Below are 15,382 nucleotides of genomic sequence, written 5' to 3' on the forward strand. Positions count from 1 at the left end.
GGCCGTGGCAGTGGCAGTGGAGAAGGAGTCCAAGGTGGAAGGAACTCCTGCCGTTGCAGTGGAGAAGGAGTCCAAGGTGGAAGGAACTCCTGCGGCGGCTGAGCAGGACCAAGGAATTGGGAGCGAGGAGAAGACGGAGCAGTCGTCATCAGACAGTGCCGTCTCTACCAGCGAGTCTGCGGAGACGGTGACCGCAGAGGCGAAATCTACAGATCCAAATCAAGGTTTGTCATGATCTGGCACTTGTCATGAAGTTATAGAACTGCAAATCATCCTTGAAAGAGTGATGTCCACCTCACACCACTATGAACACACTACTCGTTTTTAATTAACACAAACACTATTCAGGCTGTGCACAACTTCAAGCAAGGTTCCATTAGCCCTGCATCTACACCAGCCCTTGGGATAGTTTTAGTGGAAGTGACCAGTGTTACACCTAAACAAGCCAAGGACAGAGCTGTGTCCAAGCTACACATGTCCTTTCTGATCAAAAGGCCACATATGTCATTGTGAAATATTTGTGATTATACGCCACCACCATCACAGCGGCTCTCTGCATCAGAGCAGTTAGTGACAGGCTGGGCATTTTTTATGTCCACACACACCTGGCAAATCTTTATATAAAAACATAAAGTAGTCTGTTACAGACCATATCAAATTGTACATTTAAGTGCATATTCATTTGTTAGGATTTTAGAGAATGATCAATGGAATACGTGGTTTCCCTTGTGTGTGTCTGTTTACATGGATACGGTGTTGTTCCTAAGGGCCAGAGGTGTGGGAAGTTGATGTCATTTGTCCTGACTTTATGTGGCTTATGTTTGGGTAACTGTGTCTATAGATGACGTTACGTCTTGGTGGTACAAATCCAGTCCTTTTTTTTAATCCAACATATTTTTCTCCATGTTGTTTCATCATGTTTATTGTGTCACAGTTGATTTTCCTGATTTTCTTCTTTCTTTTTTTTATCCACAGGAGCGGCCTGAGGGGGCGAACGCAAGAGGCCTTGAGTGAGTGATGAAGCGGAGGAGAAAGAGCATGTCTGGATGTGTGTGTGTGTGTGTGTGTGTGTGTGTGTGTGTGTGTGTGTTTGTGAGTATGTGTGAGAGAGCGAGAGAGAAAGCGAGATCGCCCCGAGGGATGTACAATATTGGTGGCCTTTACCGGGAGTGTATGACTGTGTGTAAGTGTGTGCGTGTGTGTCATGACAGCAGATGTGATTGTAATGGGATCGCTGGACAGACTCAGACCCACACGGTCTAACCCCCCCACCCCAACCCAACCCAGTCACCACCAGCCTCCATCTCCATCTCCAGCTGAAACTGGGAAGGGGGTCTCCCCTCCGAGTCTGCTGGGGAGCGTGGGGAGACAAAGGGGGGACTAAGGCTATGCGTTTGGGATGGAGAGAGCAAAAGAGACAGACAGAAAGAAAGAAAACTACACAGGAAAGAAGAGGAGCATCGTTTGGACTGTACAGATGTGGACCATAGAGTTTTAGGTGTTGTGTTAAGGGAGAATCTGTTCCTAGGAGACATAGTTATGGGGGTACGTGATGTCAACTGCACAGCTCTCATTGAGCTTTTCTGTTTTGTGATTTTTTTTAATTATTTTTTTTTAAACCATGACTGAAAAGGGCCGCCGAGGACACACGTATTCATATTTCGTACGGTTTTAGCACTGGACTATGGCACATCCTTAATGGTTGCGTTTTTCCTGGATTTTTTTTTTTTTTTCATAAGAAAATAAAACATCTGTAATAAAAAAGAAAAACCATCACAGCTGTAAGTGTCAAAAACCATCTTATCGGTTCATAAAACGAACGTACCTAGGCTTGTATCATTTTTACAGATATTATTTGCAGAATAAAAAGGTTAGTGTGAAGTGTTTTGTCTCTTCAGCACGCATGCCCCTACAAACCCAGACATGAAGGACGAGCCAACGCATGATAGTTGAATAAGTACTTTATTTAATCTTCTTGAATATGTTTCTTATGAAAGGCAAAATTAAAATGTATACTTCCCCTTCCCCCCCCACATAGCATAGGCACATTACAGAAAAGGCTTCGTAAAGCGCTTCAGTAACAAAAGAAGAGTGACAATGGGGGAGTGGGAGAGAAATAACAGGCATATATACTGAAAAGGAAATTCCTGTGGCTGTATTTATAAATATGTGCGCATATATACACCGAGGCACATGGAAGCCGATGCAGTAGACTACATTACAGCTATTTGAAGCGGGGTGGGATGAGGTGTAGGGAATGGGGAAACAAAAGAAACCTGCAGTCCCAAAGGAGGACAAGGGCAAGTGTGGTTGAGCATTTACACATTTAAAACAAAACATGTCAAGATCGCCCTTTTATATTTTCTTTCACTCGTGGGCTAATGGAAAAACCTATAGTGGATGTGAGAGATTTAAAAAAAATTTTTTTTATTGTATTCTCTGGTCATAAATAGCACAGCGTTTGTCGGAGCTGAGCTAGTAGCCTACTAAGAGCCAGCAAACAGAGAAGTAATCTTAAGTCATCAACACAGCCCATGTAGGGGATGACCCGAATGAATGAGATGAAGACCCACACTGCAGCTGACTGCGGCCCAGGCTTGGGGGGGGGGGTGCATACGATGGGCCAGATTGTTGACACTTGATAACCCTGCTGTCCACACACAGCAGGGGCCAGCCCCAGTCCAGAGTTCTCCATGCAAGCTGCGGTCTGGTCACACTAGGACTTGAGGAATCACTCTTTTTCAGTCGCCACTGTTCAACCTGTTCATAACCTCCAGGTGAAGCAGTTGCATGTGTTTATAGCAACATCGCAGTGACTGTGCATGAATGATTTCTTCCTTCTCAAACCATATGGACCAGTACCATATTTTCAAATGGTACAGCGCTCATTATATTCTAACGGTTATCCAGCGAGAATTAGCCTTTATCATATTGAGAGTGTGGAAAATGACTAGATTTGTGAAATGATGGTACATTAAGCATCATTTCCTGTGTCCCCTTCATGTGGAAGTCTCCTGTTGCTGGTTGAGAACGCATCTGAACCACAGGTGAGTGGGAGTGTGCTTACAAAGCTGCAAACTACAGTTTAACTGAAAATAAATAAATAGCGTGTGAAGAACCGCAGCTTAAAGAAATGAAGATAACTGTTTGCAAGCGCTCGCTCGCTCTCTCTCTATCTATCACACACACACACACACACACGTTCTTGAGTGCCTGTGGGGTTCCTGCATGACCTCTCTAGGCTGAAGACAGTAACTGCAGAGCTTGGGTATTTCTGTGTAGTGCTTGTAGATCCAGGACTATATACTCATCTGTCAAGATGGGTCATTTCACTTTTTTTCCTTATTTATAATATAAGAAAAAACACACTCCAATGAAAAGCAGGAATTTTCAAGTCGGAATGGCATGAAAGATTATCTGGAATATTAATCTGGAATATTTTATTAACCTTCGAGGCTAACCCAATTTTTGGTCCATCTAACCTACGGAAATGAGTGGATCAGATTTGAAGGGGGGAAACAAAAAGGAATAATAAAAATGTCTCCACTCACTCTCCTTACATTGCTTAGTGCTCCATATTCATTCTATTTGGTCCCTCATTTTGCAATACTGCACTTTTTTTGGTGTAAAATGGTCTGCCATAAGCCAAGCCAAAATGAGGTGCTCTTTCCTGTGCCTGCACTACTGTTCCCTTGGCATATTTCACAACGCACAGGCATTGAAAACATGGCTGAATTCTTGTGTTAGTAGGTAAAAGTCTTTCGATAAAAGAGGCATTAGAGGGTGATACTCACCAAAAGTGAGAAATGGGCATTAAAAAAAAATAATGAAAAAAAAACACAATGCTGCAGCTCTAAATTGTCTCACAAAGAAAAATATTTCCAGCAACCTAAAAAAAAGTTGCAATAATTCTCATGACAAATGGACTCCTTAACAGTAAAAGTTTTCATGGGGGGGGGGGGGGGGGGGGTTAAGATGAGATTTAAGTATATACACGCATACACTAAAACACACTTCTGATGGCAGCAAAAAGAAACAAATGAAAATAACACTATTGGATATTTGTCGTCCATGTTGGCTGAGTAAACGGAGAAAAAAAAAAGAATAAAAATCATCACTTGACACTCAAAATAGTGAGCATGGCAGCGCACACTGTAAAATACTGAGTTGGAGATGAGGAGTGAGCAATGTCCTCCGAGTGTCCTGGCCTGTGGCACAGTCATGCTGAAAGTTAGCGCCCCGACGCAGAGCAAAGTCACTGTCACTTGTGGCTCTTTCAGCACTCCACATCTGGATTACCTGCCTTGTGTTGTTGCGTTGCGCTACACAACACAATGCAAACAAAACAAAAAACGAGGAAAAACATGGAGATTCTGCTCGCGTGGGAGGTGGGAATGAGAAGAGAAGCCGATGCCAGAGTCCTTGCGCTCTCCTGTTTCTTCCTGAAGCCACTGGGGTCCAACACAAACAGGCAGTGGCCTCTTCCTGAGCTTCTTTTCAGATGGCCACTCCGGTTCCCCTCACCCCCCCCCCCCCCAAAGGAAAAAGAAAAGAGGAAAAAAAAACAGCACTAATGCATGTTTATCGACAGGCCGGACGCTACTGTCTCTCACCAGAAAGAAAGAGGGAGGAGGGAGAGAGTGTGTGTCGTGTTTAAAAAGGGCAAAGCCAAGCCCTTGTGTTTTACACATGGTCTCAAAAGTTTAAAAACAAAAAGGTGTCACATTATGAGAGGTTAAAACTAAGGTTTAAATAGCACAAAAAAGAATCAATAAAAAAAATTTAAAAAAGCTCTTTGAGAGCAGGTCAGCTATGTCTGTTCTCTGGTAGACAGCAAAGCTGAAATAAATATATATTTATATAGAAATCTATATATACTTATATATGCCAGAGAAAAGGAAAAAATTAAAAATAAAACAAAGCCCAAATACTTAACCCAAACTCGGGGAAACAGTTTCAAACTGATACCAGTGACTTCTTGCTTGTTGCCTTGACCCCCGCATGAACACAAAAACACACACACACACACAGAGCTGCGTTTCCATCACTCCTCATGGTCCTCCGTTCAGGCAACGACTCCACTCTGGCTTGATCAGTTTGTACTTTCCACGACCGTTGGCTCCACGCTTCCATCTGCTCCTACCTCCAGCCACACCGTCTGTCCAATGGAAGGGTGTGTGTGTGTGTGTGTGTGTGTGTGTGTGTGTGTGTGTGTGTGTGTGTGTGTGTGTGTGTGTGTGTGTGTGGGGGGGGGGGGGGGGGCTGGTGCTGATTGGCTGGAGAGAGAAGGCAGGAAGAGAGTGGGAGCGCACACACGGAGGAAGATCTGCCTGAAATGTGGGCCAAAAGCACTGGCAACGTTTCCATAGAAACAATTTTCACAGCAGTCCGTGACATTTGTCGGCACCGGCGGAGAGAGAGAGCGAGCGAGTTGAGCGAGAGAGGGTGAGAGAGCGCCCAGGACGGCATCTGGGGGGCGTCTCATCGACGTCGTCGTTCCGTCTAGACCCGATTCTCCCCGCCCACTCGGGTCCTCCGCATCGGCCTGGGGGGGGGGGAGAGAGAGAGAGAGAGAGAGAGAGAGAGAGAGAGAGAGAGAGAGAGAGAGAGAGAGAGAGAGAGAGAGGAGATGACAAGAGGTGAGGAGTGGAGAGGGAGGAAACAAAAGAAGAAGAAACGATTGCATCACAGCTGAGTCAGCACTTGCATGTATGCACCACATCTCAAGGCCATGTGATGGTATGTAGGATTAGAAATGGAGTTTAGGCTGTGCAGTTCCTACAAGCAGAGCATTGCCAGGATTGGATGCTGTGAATCAGCACCTACCCAACACACAGATAAACCTCAACACACTTGAAACAGTTACATAGACTCACACACAGACACACTGGCACAGACGCACAGGCCAACCCAGCCACACACAAAGGTATATCGACACACACACGTAGATATATACACCCGCCCACACAGAGACAGATACGAACACAAACACACGATCGATCCACACACACACACACACACACACACACACACACACACACCTCCGGTTCTGTGGGTCCACATGGTCTAGCAGCGCGTCTTGCGGGGACACTCTGAATTCGTCCAGTGGGGGCTGGTAGCGCGCCTCGAAAGAGTTCTCTCGGGCCCGGTAGCCCAGCGCCTGGCCAGGGGACGACGGCAGAGGTGACATGGAGGAGGCCGAAGACACGGAGCCGGACTCGCCCATCCGCTCACGGCCCACATAGCTGCCCAGCCCCACGGACGAGGGCGTCAGGAACGGACTGGTCTCCCCATTCTCATGGGTCTACACAGCAGGGGGGAGGCAGTAGCGTGGTGGGAGGGGAGGGAGGGAGGAGTTGAGTGGAAAAAACAGATGCAAGACATTAATAGAGTAGAATAGAATAGGCTCTTCACATACATATACTGTCACCTGATGAGGGAAACTTAAATGGTACTTTGGGTACACAACAGAAAATGCTAAAGAAACTGTATGTGTGTGGTGCCTTATGGGATAGTGGAGGACCCTCACCCTTCCTCTGACGATCTCCATGTGAACAAGCAGAGACGCCAGCTCCAGATCCTCATTGTAGCTGTTCTTCAGGGGGACCGACCTGTAGCCTGTACACAGGAGGAAGAAAGCACTGCGGTGACGCCACCCTTCACACACACACATCATCATCATCATCATCATGTAGACTAAGGGAAGAAGCAGTATGACAGAACCATGGGTGCTACCTGTCTGGAGGCCATTGATGGGGAAGGTGGCCTGGGCGAGGAAGTTCTGGTCGCTGAACATGTCGATCTCGTACACGCCGAAGCGCAGGAAGGCGAACGCAGGGTTGCAGACGCTGAAGCGGAAGGACTTGCGTGGCCAGGTCGGGTTGAGGCCGTTGTCAGCTGGTAAAATGAACCAGAAGTTTTGTTCATTTGACTTCATTATATTACATTCATTTAGCAGCCGCTTTTATCCAAAGCGCCTTACAGTAAACATTTTCATCACAGTAGCCTGTGTGCGCTCGTTCATCCTGGCTTTGTTAGCACCATGCTCTACCAGCTGAGCCACAGGGACACAATTTCAATAGGTTCATTTTACGCTGTGTTTATCAAGGAGGATTCTGGGTAATGGAGTCCTCAAGGGTTGACGTCAGCCTCACCTTCTGAGTCAGTCTTCAGCTTGGCACTGTCGTAATCTGCGGCACACACCTCAATCTCGATTAGCGGACACACGATGCCCCTGCCATGTTTGGGTAGGTGACGTGCCCCCAACACCTGCACAGTGACGTGTGGAAATGGGATATTTAGAGACATGAAATGGCTCCCAGTAAAGACTATTGACCTCCATCGCCAGAAATTACAGAATTAAACGAAATCACAAAGAGTGAAGAGTTACTTTGTGATGAGCTGCAAATATTTCAGCTTTTATATTATATCAGATTCAACTCTCACTGTTCAGAGTACAAGGTCAAAGACGATGAAATACGCTTCGCATCTCAACAGAAGTGCAAAAGGCAGTATTATCTACAGATAATATATAATATGGTAATATATTACATAATTGATTGATAATTGATAATATAGTATATCTATTTTGCAGGATATGTCTATATATGCAGATAATGCAATGAGTAGCTACTATTATTACAGACTATACATACAGAGATAGCTTAGTGATGGAGTAGTGCGAATTCGCAAGTCTGTTCTAAAATTCAAACAGTAGCTAGTTTACCTCAGAGTAGAAGTGACTTAAACGACCCCTGGAGTATGTTTCTGCACTATAATATTTACCTCGATGACCAGAGTGATGGCCTCCATGCCCCTGAGAGAGTTGCGGTCGAACGGGTCGAAGCTGTCGTCCCTCATGATGGGCGGCTGCAGGACATAGCCACTCTTGCCGTTGAGCATGAACAGGGCCTGGTTCATCTGCATGGGCTTATCTGAGAAAACAAAGTGGGAGAGAGAAACGGAGAGAGATACTCATTATGTGACTGAAAACCCCACCACAGGAAGCACTACTCTAACACTATAGATGCCATTTACTATTATAACTTGGTAAAGGTAACTTAAAAAGGTATTTTCACTCAAAGTGCTGCTGGGAATAGCCCCTCGGCCTGGGCCTTCCACTCCAACTCAGTACTCCACCGCACTGATGTTCTTAACCCCACCCAGATCAGCAAATCCACTGAGGAAAGTGCCCAGCCCGAACAACTTGCTCTGAAGGTGGAGCTGGTGCTCACCTGCAGTCTGGAAGTTGAGAGCCACCAGCTGGCTCCCACACAGCCACATGGGTAAGGGGTCGTAGTTGGAGGAGTCCAGGCGCTGGCCCTTGGGGTAGATCCGCGACAGCTGGAGCCGGTTGTACTGCAGGAACTTTTTGCCCTTGATCCGGTTCACGTACTTCTCCGCTTTGGTCTCTGGGAAGGAGGACATGTCCCGGAAACATGCACGCTCTGTTCCGATCTCTACACACACACACACAAAAAGACACATAACCACACTCATTAGGAGGTCTAACAGAGTAGTCTAACGTGTGTGTGTGTGTGTGTGTGTGTGTGTGTGTGTGTGTGTGTGTGTGTGTGTGTGTGTGTGTGGCGTGTACATGATGACGACTATCTGATGGCTGTTGAATGCAGGTTCTACAGAGAAGGGTTCCCTTACTATCCTCGTCGAAAGGAACTGGCCGGCAGTAGATGACCAGGTCCGAGAGCTCCAGGGCGATCTTCTTCCTCCTCTCCATAATCTTCCCTTCCTCCAGCTGTGTGGTAAACACAGTCACAACATTGTGTGTTTGTATACACATTTTCTCATTACACACAGACATACACACAGGCACAGGCACAGACACAGACACAATAATAATAATAATAATGATGCTGTACAAATTGCTAGCTTACTGGTTTAAACCTAATACAATGCATGGCAGGAACTAGTTTATACTAGCTTCGGAAAAGTCACGACAAACAGTGAATATTTTTAGCCTCCCGTGACTGACCTTAGCCTCAGAGGTCATGGTGACCTCACGGATCTTGATGACCCAGTCCTTGAGCTCCTCCTGGGAGCTGGCGGCGATGTCGAGCACGGGCGCCCGCGGCGTGGCGGACGACACCAGCGAGAAGACAAACGGCCGACTGCCCTTCCCCTCCGTGCGAACCACTGGGCACAGACAGACAGAGAGGATCAGTACGGGCACGGCAGCTTTAGGGAGGCTTGACCACATAAGCACACAGTCCTCCATAGGATGGTTTAGTTAGGCAAGCACACAATAGAACAATTAAAATATTGTGGTGCAATAGAACCAATTAAATACTGTGGTGCAATAGAACCAATTAAATACTGTGGTGCAAGAAACTCTGAAATTACAGTTTGACCAGAGAAATGGAGCCAGTTCTGAAACAGAACAATAGATTCTATGTGCATAGAGGGGGGGGGGGGGGCGGGGTTAGGAGGAGGGGGAGTAACTCTTGTCTTTCATAAAGATGAGGAGAGACAAGCTTAATATGAACACACACTGTATCTGTGGACTGAATCTGATCCAGGGACAGATAGTGAAAACGCAGACCCAGAACTGGAGACTGCTTATAAGGCCGCCCTCCTCAGGCAGCGTATGAACAGCTCTACACGTCTCAGACGCTGCACTGGAGCTGTGCTGAGTGCAGCTCTACACGTCTCAGACGCTGCACTGGAGCTGTGCTGAGTGCAGCAGTTTACTGAGCCACTGGAGGGAGGCAATCATCTAACTGGGGAGCTCGCAGAGCAGGGAAAGATGAAGGGGGGCGCAGCAGAAGGAAAAACATGAAGCCTATGAGTGTGAAGGTGTGGAGTGTGTGCGCGTGCGTGCGTGTGTGTGTGCGTGCGTGTGTGTCTCACACACAGAGTGAGAGATAAGCTAGAGAGAGGGAGAGCAATAGAGGGAGGAAAAAAGGAAGAGAGAGAGGACAGATGTGAGTGTGCAAAAGGCAAGGTGACTGCAGGGACAGAACGTTCAGTGGGCCCTCACTATGTACATGTGCGTATGTGCATGCAGGTGTGCGCGTGTGTGAGCATAGGTACGTGTCTATGAGTGTATTTTTAATGCGTGTGCGTGCGTGCGTGCGTGCGTGTGTGCGTGTGTGCGTGTGTGCGTGTGTGAGTGAATGAGGGGCGTGTGAATGAGTAGTAAGTCCAGTGCCTCTTACCTATCTGACAGGAAGACACTTCCACACTTCCTCTCAAGAGATCTCCCAGAGGGCTGTTCTCTGTCAGTTGCTGTGTGTGTGTGTGTGAGAGAGACAGACAGTGAAGGAGAGAGGGGAAAACAGTACAGAGCAAGGTCACAACAGTGTTAACACACACACAGACAAACACATACAATAATACACACACAAAACAACGCCTCTTTCCCCAGCAGGACACTAGTGCCGAGACCACAGCTGGGGCCATTGTTATTGTGTGAAAAGCCGTGTGCACGAGACCCATCTCACTGACACTATGAGCAGGAATAACCTACAATGTAAATACTCTGTAAAGAAACAATAGGAGGTTGTAATCTGTCTCACACACACCAAGTCCAAAATAAAATACTTTCTACCATGTTTGTGTGTTCAGCTGAGGAAATGGGTTTGTGTATGTGTAAGTGCGTGTGTGTGTGTGTGTGTATGTGCAAGTGTGTGTGTATGTATGTATGTGCAAGTGTGTGTGTGTGTGGTGTATGTGCAAGTGTGTGTGTGTGTATGTGCAAGTGTGTGTGTATGAATGTGCAAGTGTGTGTGTATGAATGTGCAAGTGTGTGTGTATGAATGTGCAAGTGTGTGTGTAAGTGCATGCGTGTGTGTGTGTTCAGTTGCTCACAGTTCTGTCGGGCTCCACAGCAGTAGGGCTGATCTCCTCCACGTAGTTGGCTGGGAACCAAAGCTGCTTCTTGCCTCCAAAGTCACCTTTCCACCTGAGGAGAGAAGAGGAGGAGGAGGAGGAGCACCCAGTCAGCAAGAGTCTTTCTGGACAGATAAAGAAAGAGAGAAAGAAAGAAAGAAAAAAAGAAAGAAAGAAAGAAAGAAAGAAAGAAAAAAAGAAAGAAAGAAAGAAAGAGAGAAAGAAAGAAAAAAGAGAGAAAGAAAGAAAGAAAGAAAGAAAGAGAGAGAAAAAAACACCACCCACACACCGACCAACATAATCCTCAGGCCAATCTCACCCACATGTACATATTACAGCTTGTAGGTAAACTGAGCTGTGAATACACGTGGATATCTTTGCCCTGCACACACTTATGTAAACAAATCAGGCACTCTAGTGCAGGAATGACCCAGAGTCATGAAGTAGAGAGCACAGTGAAACATCAGCAGCAGTCTCCAAACAATGAGAAGATCACATAAAGAACATGCATCCATCACTAAGCGTAGTGCATGTGCATTTAAAAACACACAGAATGAATGAGCATAGCGGAGTGTGTCGGGGGGTTTCAGTAAACATTGTGTGAAGCGTTCCTCACCATCCGCCCTCCTGCTTGTCCACGTTAGAGATGATGGAGTTCTTACTGAACGAGAGCTCGTCGTCTCTCTGGGCCTTGTACTCATACATGGCTTTCACTGTGCACTGTGCGGGGAAGGGGGGGGGGGGAGAGAGAAAGAGAGAGAGAGAGAGAAAGAAAGAAAACAAAGTTTGAGACATATCACTGAAAAGCCAACCACAGGAAGCACATCTCTGACACCACAACACCACCGATGTCTCAGGGGACAGAATGTACCTTAAATGTAGGCATCTGGTTGGCTTCCACATAGAACCCGGGGTTCCGGCCCTCATACAGAGACCCATAGTCAGGCTCCTAGAACCGGATGTTGGAGAGAAGGGAAAAAAAAAAAGAGAGAGAGTCATGATTAACATATACACACCTTTATTTTAAAAACATATATTATTTCTACACCTATATTTAGTACATGCATTTAGCCCATGCACCAATTTATGGCAGACACCTCCATAATCTATACAAGTGTCACAGACACCCATTGTGTCTATGGTCTCTAGCCTGAGTGTGCCACTCACAGCAGTGCCAATCTTCTCCAGCGTCTCCTCGTTGATGGGGTAGCGCAGCTTCATCTTGCGGTACAGCGGGTGCTTCTCATAGTAGCTGATCAGGTCCACCAGGCTGTCGAACTCAGACGTGCCCAGGACCACGGTCTGGCCCTCCTGCTGCACCCGACAGTGCTTGATCTTTCCCTCCGCTCTGGGCGAGAGAAGGAGGAAGGGCAGAGGAGGGGGAGGAAGAGGAGGAGGAAGAACAAACAACAAAGAGTTATGAGACAAATGAGACAGAAACCTGAGAATGTCAAACGTTGCTTTACTTCCAAAAATAAAACACTCACTAACACAATGCCCAGACTTTTTTCATCATGGTTTGGATTTACCTTGTCCTGCATCCGAGATGTGCACACTAGTCTAAAACTAGCAAGCTAACTACCTACAAAGCATACATAAACCTTGAAAAACACCAACAATAGCGCAGTTCCTAGCACGCTAACTGGTGTCTTCTGGCAATCTAGTTGCTGTGAAAGCTTCTTACATTTTCACAGTGGTCCCGTGCCGCTAGTGGGAACAACATGGATTTGAAGAAAGAAATGAACACAGAGGAAACACAGACTGGTGAATGCCATCGTGAGCAGCCCTGGTGGGGGTACAGGTGGAAACACAGACTGATGAATGCCAACGTGAGCAGCCCTGGTGGGGGTACAGGTGGAAACACAGACTGGTGAATGCCAACGTGAGCAGCCCTGGTGGGGGTACAGGTGGAAACACAGACTGATGAATGCCAACGTGAGCAGCCCTGGTGGGGGTACAGGTGGAAACACAGACTGGTGAATGCCAACGTGAGCAGCCCTGGTGGGGGTACAGGTGGAAACACAGACTGGTGAATGCCAACGTGAGCAGCCCTGGTGGGGGTACAGGTGGAAACACAGACTGATGAATGCCAATGTGAGCAGCCCTGGTGTGGGCACAGGAGGAAACACAGACTGATGAATGCCATCGTGAGCAGCCCTGGTGTGGGCACAGGAGGAAACACAGACTGGTGAATGCCAACGTGAGCAGCCCTGGTGTGGGCACAGGAGGAAACACAGACTGATGAATGCCAATGTGAGCAGCCCTGGTGGGGGTACAGGTGGAAACACAGACTGATGAATGCCAACGTGAGCAGCCCTGGTGTGGGCACAGGTGGAAACACAGACTGATGAATGCCAACGTGAGCAGCCCTGGTGGGGGTACAGGTGGAAACACAGACTGATGAATGCCAACGTGAGCAGCCCTGGTGTGGGCACAGGCGTCTAGTGCCTACCGGAAGGAGATGGCGTAGGAGCTGAACTCTGCCCTCTTCCTGACCAGGAAGGCCCCGTCCCGTGGCACCCGCATCAACATGTTCTCAGCCTGGCTCCGGGACAGGTTGGCATGGTACCACCTGCAACACACACACACACGACAGGTAAGCTTATAGGATTGGACAAGGAGTTCACATTTGTTCACAGTGTGTGTGTGTGTGTGTGTGTGTGTGTGTGTGTGTGTGTGTGTGTGTGTGTGTGTGTGTGTGTGTGTGTGTGTGAGAGAGACAAAAAAGGTGTCAGTGTGACAGTGTTAGAGAGAGACAGAGAAAGTGGGACAGTGAGAGGGGAGTGAGAGGTGCGAGAGAGGGCGAGAGAGAGAGAGAGAGGGCAAGACAGAGAGAGAGAGAGGGCAAGAGAGAAAGAGCGACTAAGCGTGCTTGTGGATCTTTCCCAGCCATTTTCTCCCACAGAGACCGAAAGAAAAGCGATAAACAGAAACAGACAGGGGGACAGGCAGAGGTCAGAGGTCAGCACCCTGTGGACATGGAGCGGGCGGGGGGGGGGGGGGCAAGGCTCACTCTTTGCTCTCGTGAGCGTTGGTCTGGGGCACGGGCTCGGTCAGCTTCATCTCAAACTCGTTGCAGCGCAGCGCCACCGTCTGGTAGTGGGTGATAAGGGCGAACAGCGTGTCGAACACCAGATTGTCCGTCAGGTAGAACTTGGGGCTGCCCGCCTCCTGGCGCGAGTGGATCCGACAGTGCTGGACCCGACCGGACCGCCTGAGGACGAAAAAGTCAGTTCCGAGTCAGTTCAGCCCATCTGTGCTCTGTGTACAGCTCACATTAAACAGGTTTTACATTATATTATATACATAGTATATTACTGGCATACATGCCATAGCATAATCACACAGTCATTTTAGCTCACATAAAATATGTTGTATATTACTAGTATACAGGTCATAACATCAGTACAGAGTAAGGGTTCCATAGGCCTATTTGGTTTATATTGGGTCCCAGATGACACAGGTTAATAATCTACACTAATTGCTCGTAATCTTCCCAGAGCAAATAGCTAAATTAGCCAAATGTGGATATGATGGAGATGTGAGAAGCCCTCATTCTGACATTCACTGAGCAACCAATTAAATCAAAGAGAGGTCTCCCTCTCCGCCATAAGATTAATCAGCACAGCAAATTCTTATATTTAGGTCAGCGGATAATTTTGAAAATCTTAAACAAAAAAAGATAACTTGCCAAATAAAAACCAAATTCACCAATAAGAAAACACACACACATTCATTCAGTCATTGTCCATAAAACCATGTCAATGGCAAATCCATCTTTGTGAGTGTACATGTGTATGCACACAAGCGCTCCACATAAGCCCAAAATAAACCCCCTGTGCCATCTCTGGACAGGGTCGGCTCTGTGGGGTTTACTCTTCACCGCGAGGAAGAACAGCCGCTCTGTCTGCTCTGCACCTCCTCTGCGTGGAAGTGGTCTCATACGCGCCCCCGCCCCCCACCCCTCCTGCCAGCCAGCCAGGCTTTCCCTGGGTCCAGCGGAGCCTGCCGTGAGCCTCTGCAGTCAGGATCTGCCCCCAAACTTCTGCCTCGTGTCGCTCACAAACCGAGAGCATGCTGCCTGCCAAAACACTCCTTTTAGGCTCCTTTTAGGCTCTTTAGAGAGCGGTTCACTTTCATACATCAGAGAGGACAGACACAGCGAATATTGTCTTCTTTGGGTTTAGACAGCAGTGTGCCTCTCCGCCATTTGGCATCTTCAGTTCTACAGTTTTTTCTATGGTTACTTTTGGCTTGTTTTACAGGTTCACAGACAATGCTACTCTGAATGTGTATGTGTATGTGTGTGGGTATGGGTAGATGTGTTGTAGTGTCTGTAGTGTTTCAGTGTGTATCAGTTCCCACTGGCTCAGCTAACTCTTTCCAGGGTTCATCTCCTGGGTCTGTGTTTCACTGCCTTAAGCTAGCGAGTGTATTTTTGGGACTGGACTTCAGTGCATGGAGAATCTTAATGCTAGATTTTGTATGGCTGGTGTCAGTAGGTAAAAGCTTAAATTCTACCCAGCCTGAGTTAGAG

The 15,382-nt window shown here is 47.3% G+C and overlaps 1 protein-coding gene and 1 long non-coding RNA gene across 2 annotated transcripts in view; one reads left to right on the plus strand and one right to left on the minus strand.

Annotated features, from left to right (window-relative positions):
• Positions 1 to 12: 12 nt before the first annotated feature.
• On the plus strand, positions 13 to 1,881 carry LOC116220284. The gene is made up of 2 exons (XR_004163544.2): positions 13 to 224; positions 976 to 1,881. It is a non-coding gene; the product is annotated as an uncharacterized LOC116220284 (long non-coding RNA).
• Positions 1,882 to 4,328: 2,447 nt separating this feature from the next.
• The window catches only part of plcg1 (phospholipase C, gamma 1), a 32,848-nt gene continuing 21,794 nt past the window's right edge, over positions 4,329 to 15,382 (minus strand). Inside the window, exons 18-33 of the mRNA XM_012832146.3 lie at positions 13,859 to 14,059; positions 13,298 to 13,417; positions 12,013 to 12,193; positions 11,717 to 11,794; positions 11,462 to 11,565; positions 10,825 to 10,918; positions 10,173 to 10,242; positions 8,990 to 9,150; positions 8,656 to 8,752; positions 8,235 to 8,459; positions 7,786 to 7,934; positions 7,155 to 7,269; positions 6,736 to 6,897; positions 6,530 to 6,618; positions 6,042 to 6,304; positions 4,329 to 5,545 (exon numbers count right to left, since the gene is read on the minus strand). Coding sequence (XP_012687600.1) covers positions 5,503 to 5,545; positions 6,042 to 6,304; positions 6,530 to 6,618; positions 6,736 to 6,897; positions 7,155 to 7,269; positions 7,786 to 7,934; positions 8,235 to 8,459; positions 8,656 to 8,752; positions 8,990 to 9,150; positions 10,173 to 10,242; positions 10,825 to 10,918; positions 11,462 to 11,565; positions 11,717 to 11,794; positions 12,013 to 12,193; positions 13,298 to 13,417; positions 13,859 to 14,059 — 2,152 coding nt within the window. The 3' untranslated portion in view covers positions 4,329 to 5,502. The remainder of the gene's footprint in view (positions 5,546 to 6,041; positions 6,305 to 6,529; positions 6,619 to 6,735; positions 6,898 to 7,154; positions 7,270 to 7,785; positions 7,935 to 8,234; positions 8,460 to 8,655; positions 8,753 to 8,989; positions 9,151 to 10,172; positions 10,243 to 10,824; positions 10,919 to 11,461; positions 11,566 to 11,716; positions 11,795 to 12,012; positions 12,194 to 13,297; positions 13,418 to 13,858; positions 14,060 to 15,382) is intronic.

This window comes from Clupea harengus, chromosome 4 (assembly GCF_900700415.2).
Source record: "Clupea harengus chromosome 4, Ch_v2.0.2, whole genome shotgun sequence".
NCBI lineage: Eukaryota > Metazoa > Chordata > Actinopteri > Clupeiformes > Clupeidae > Clupea > Clupea harengus.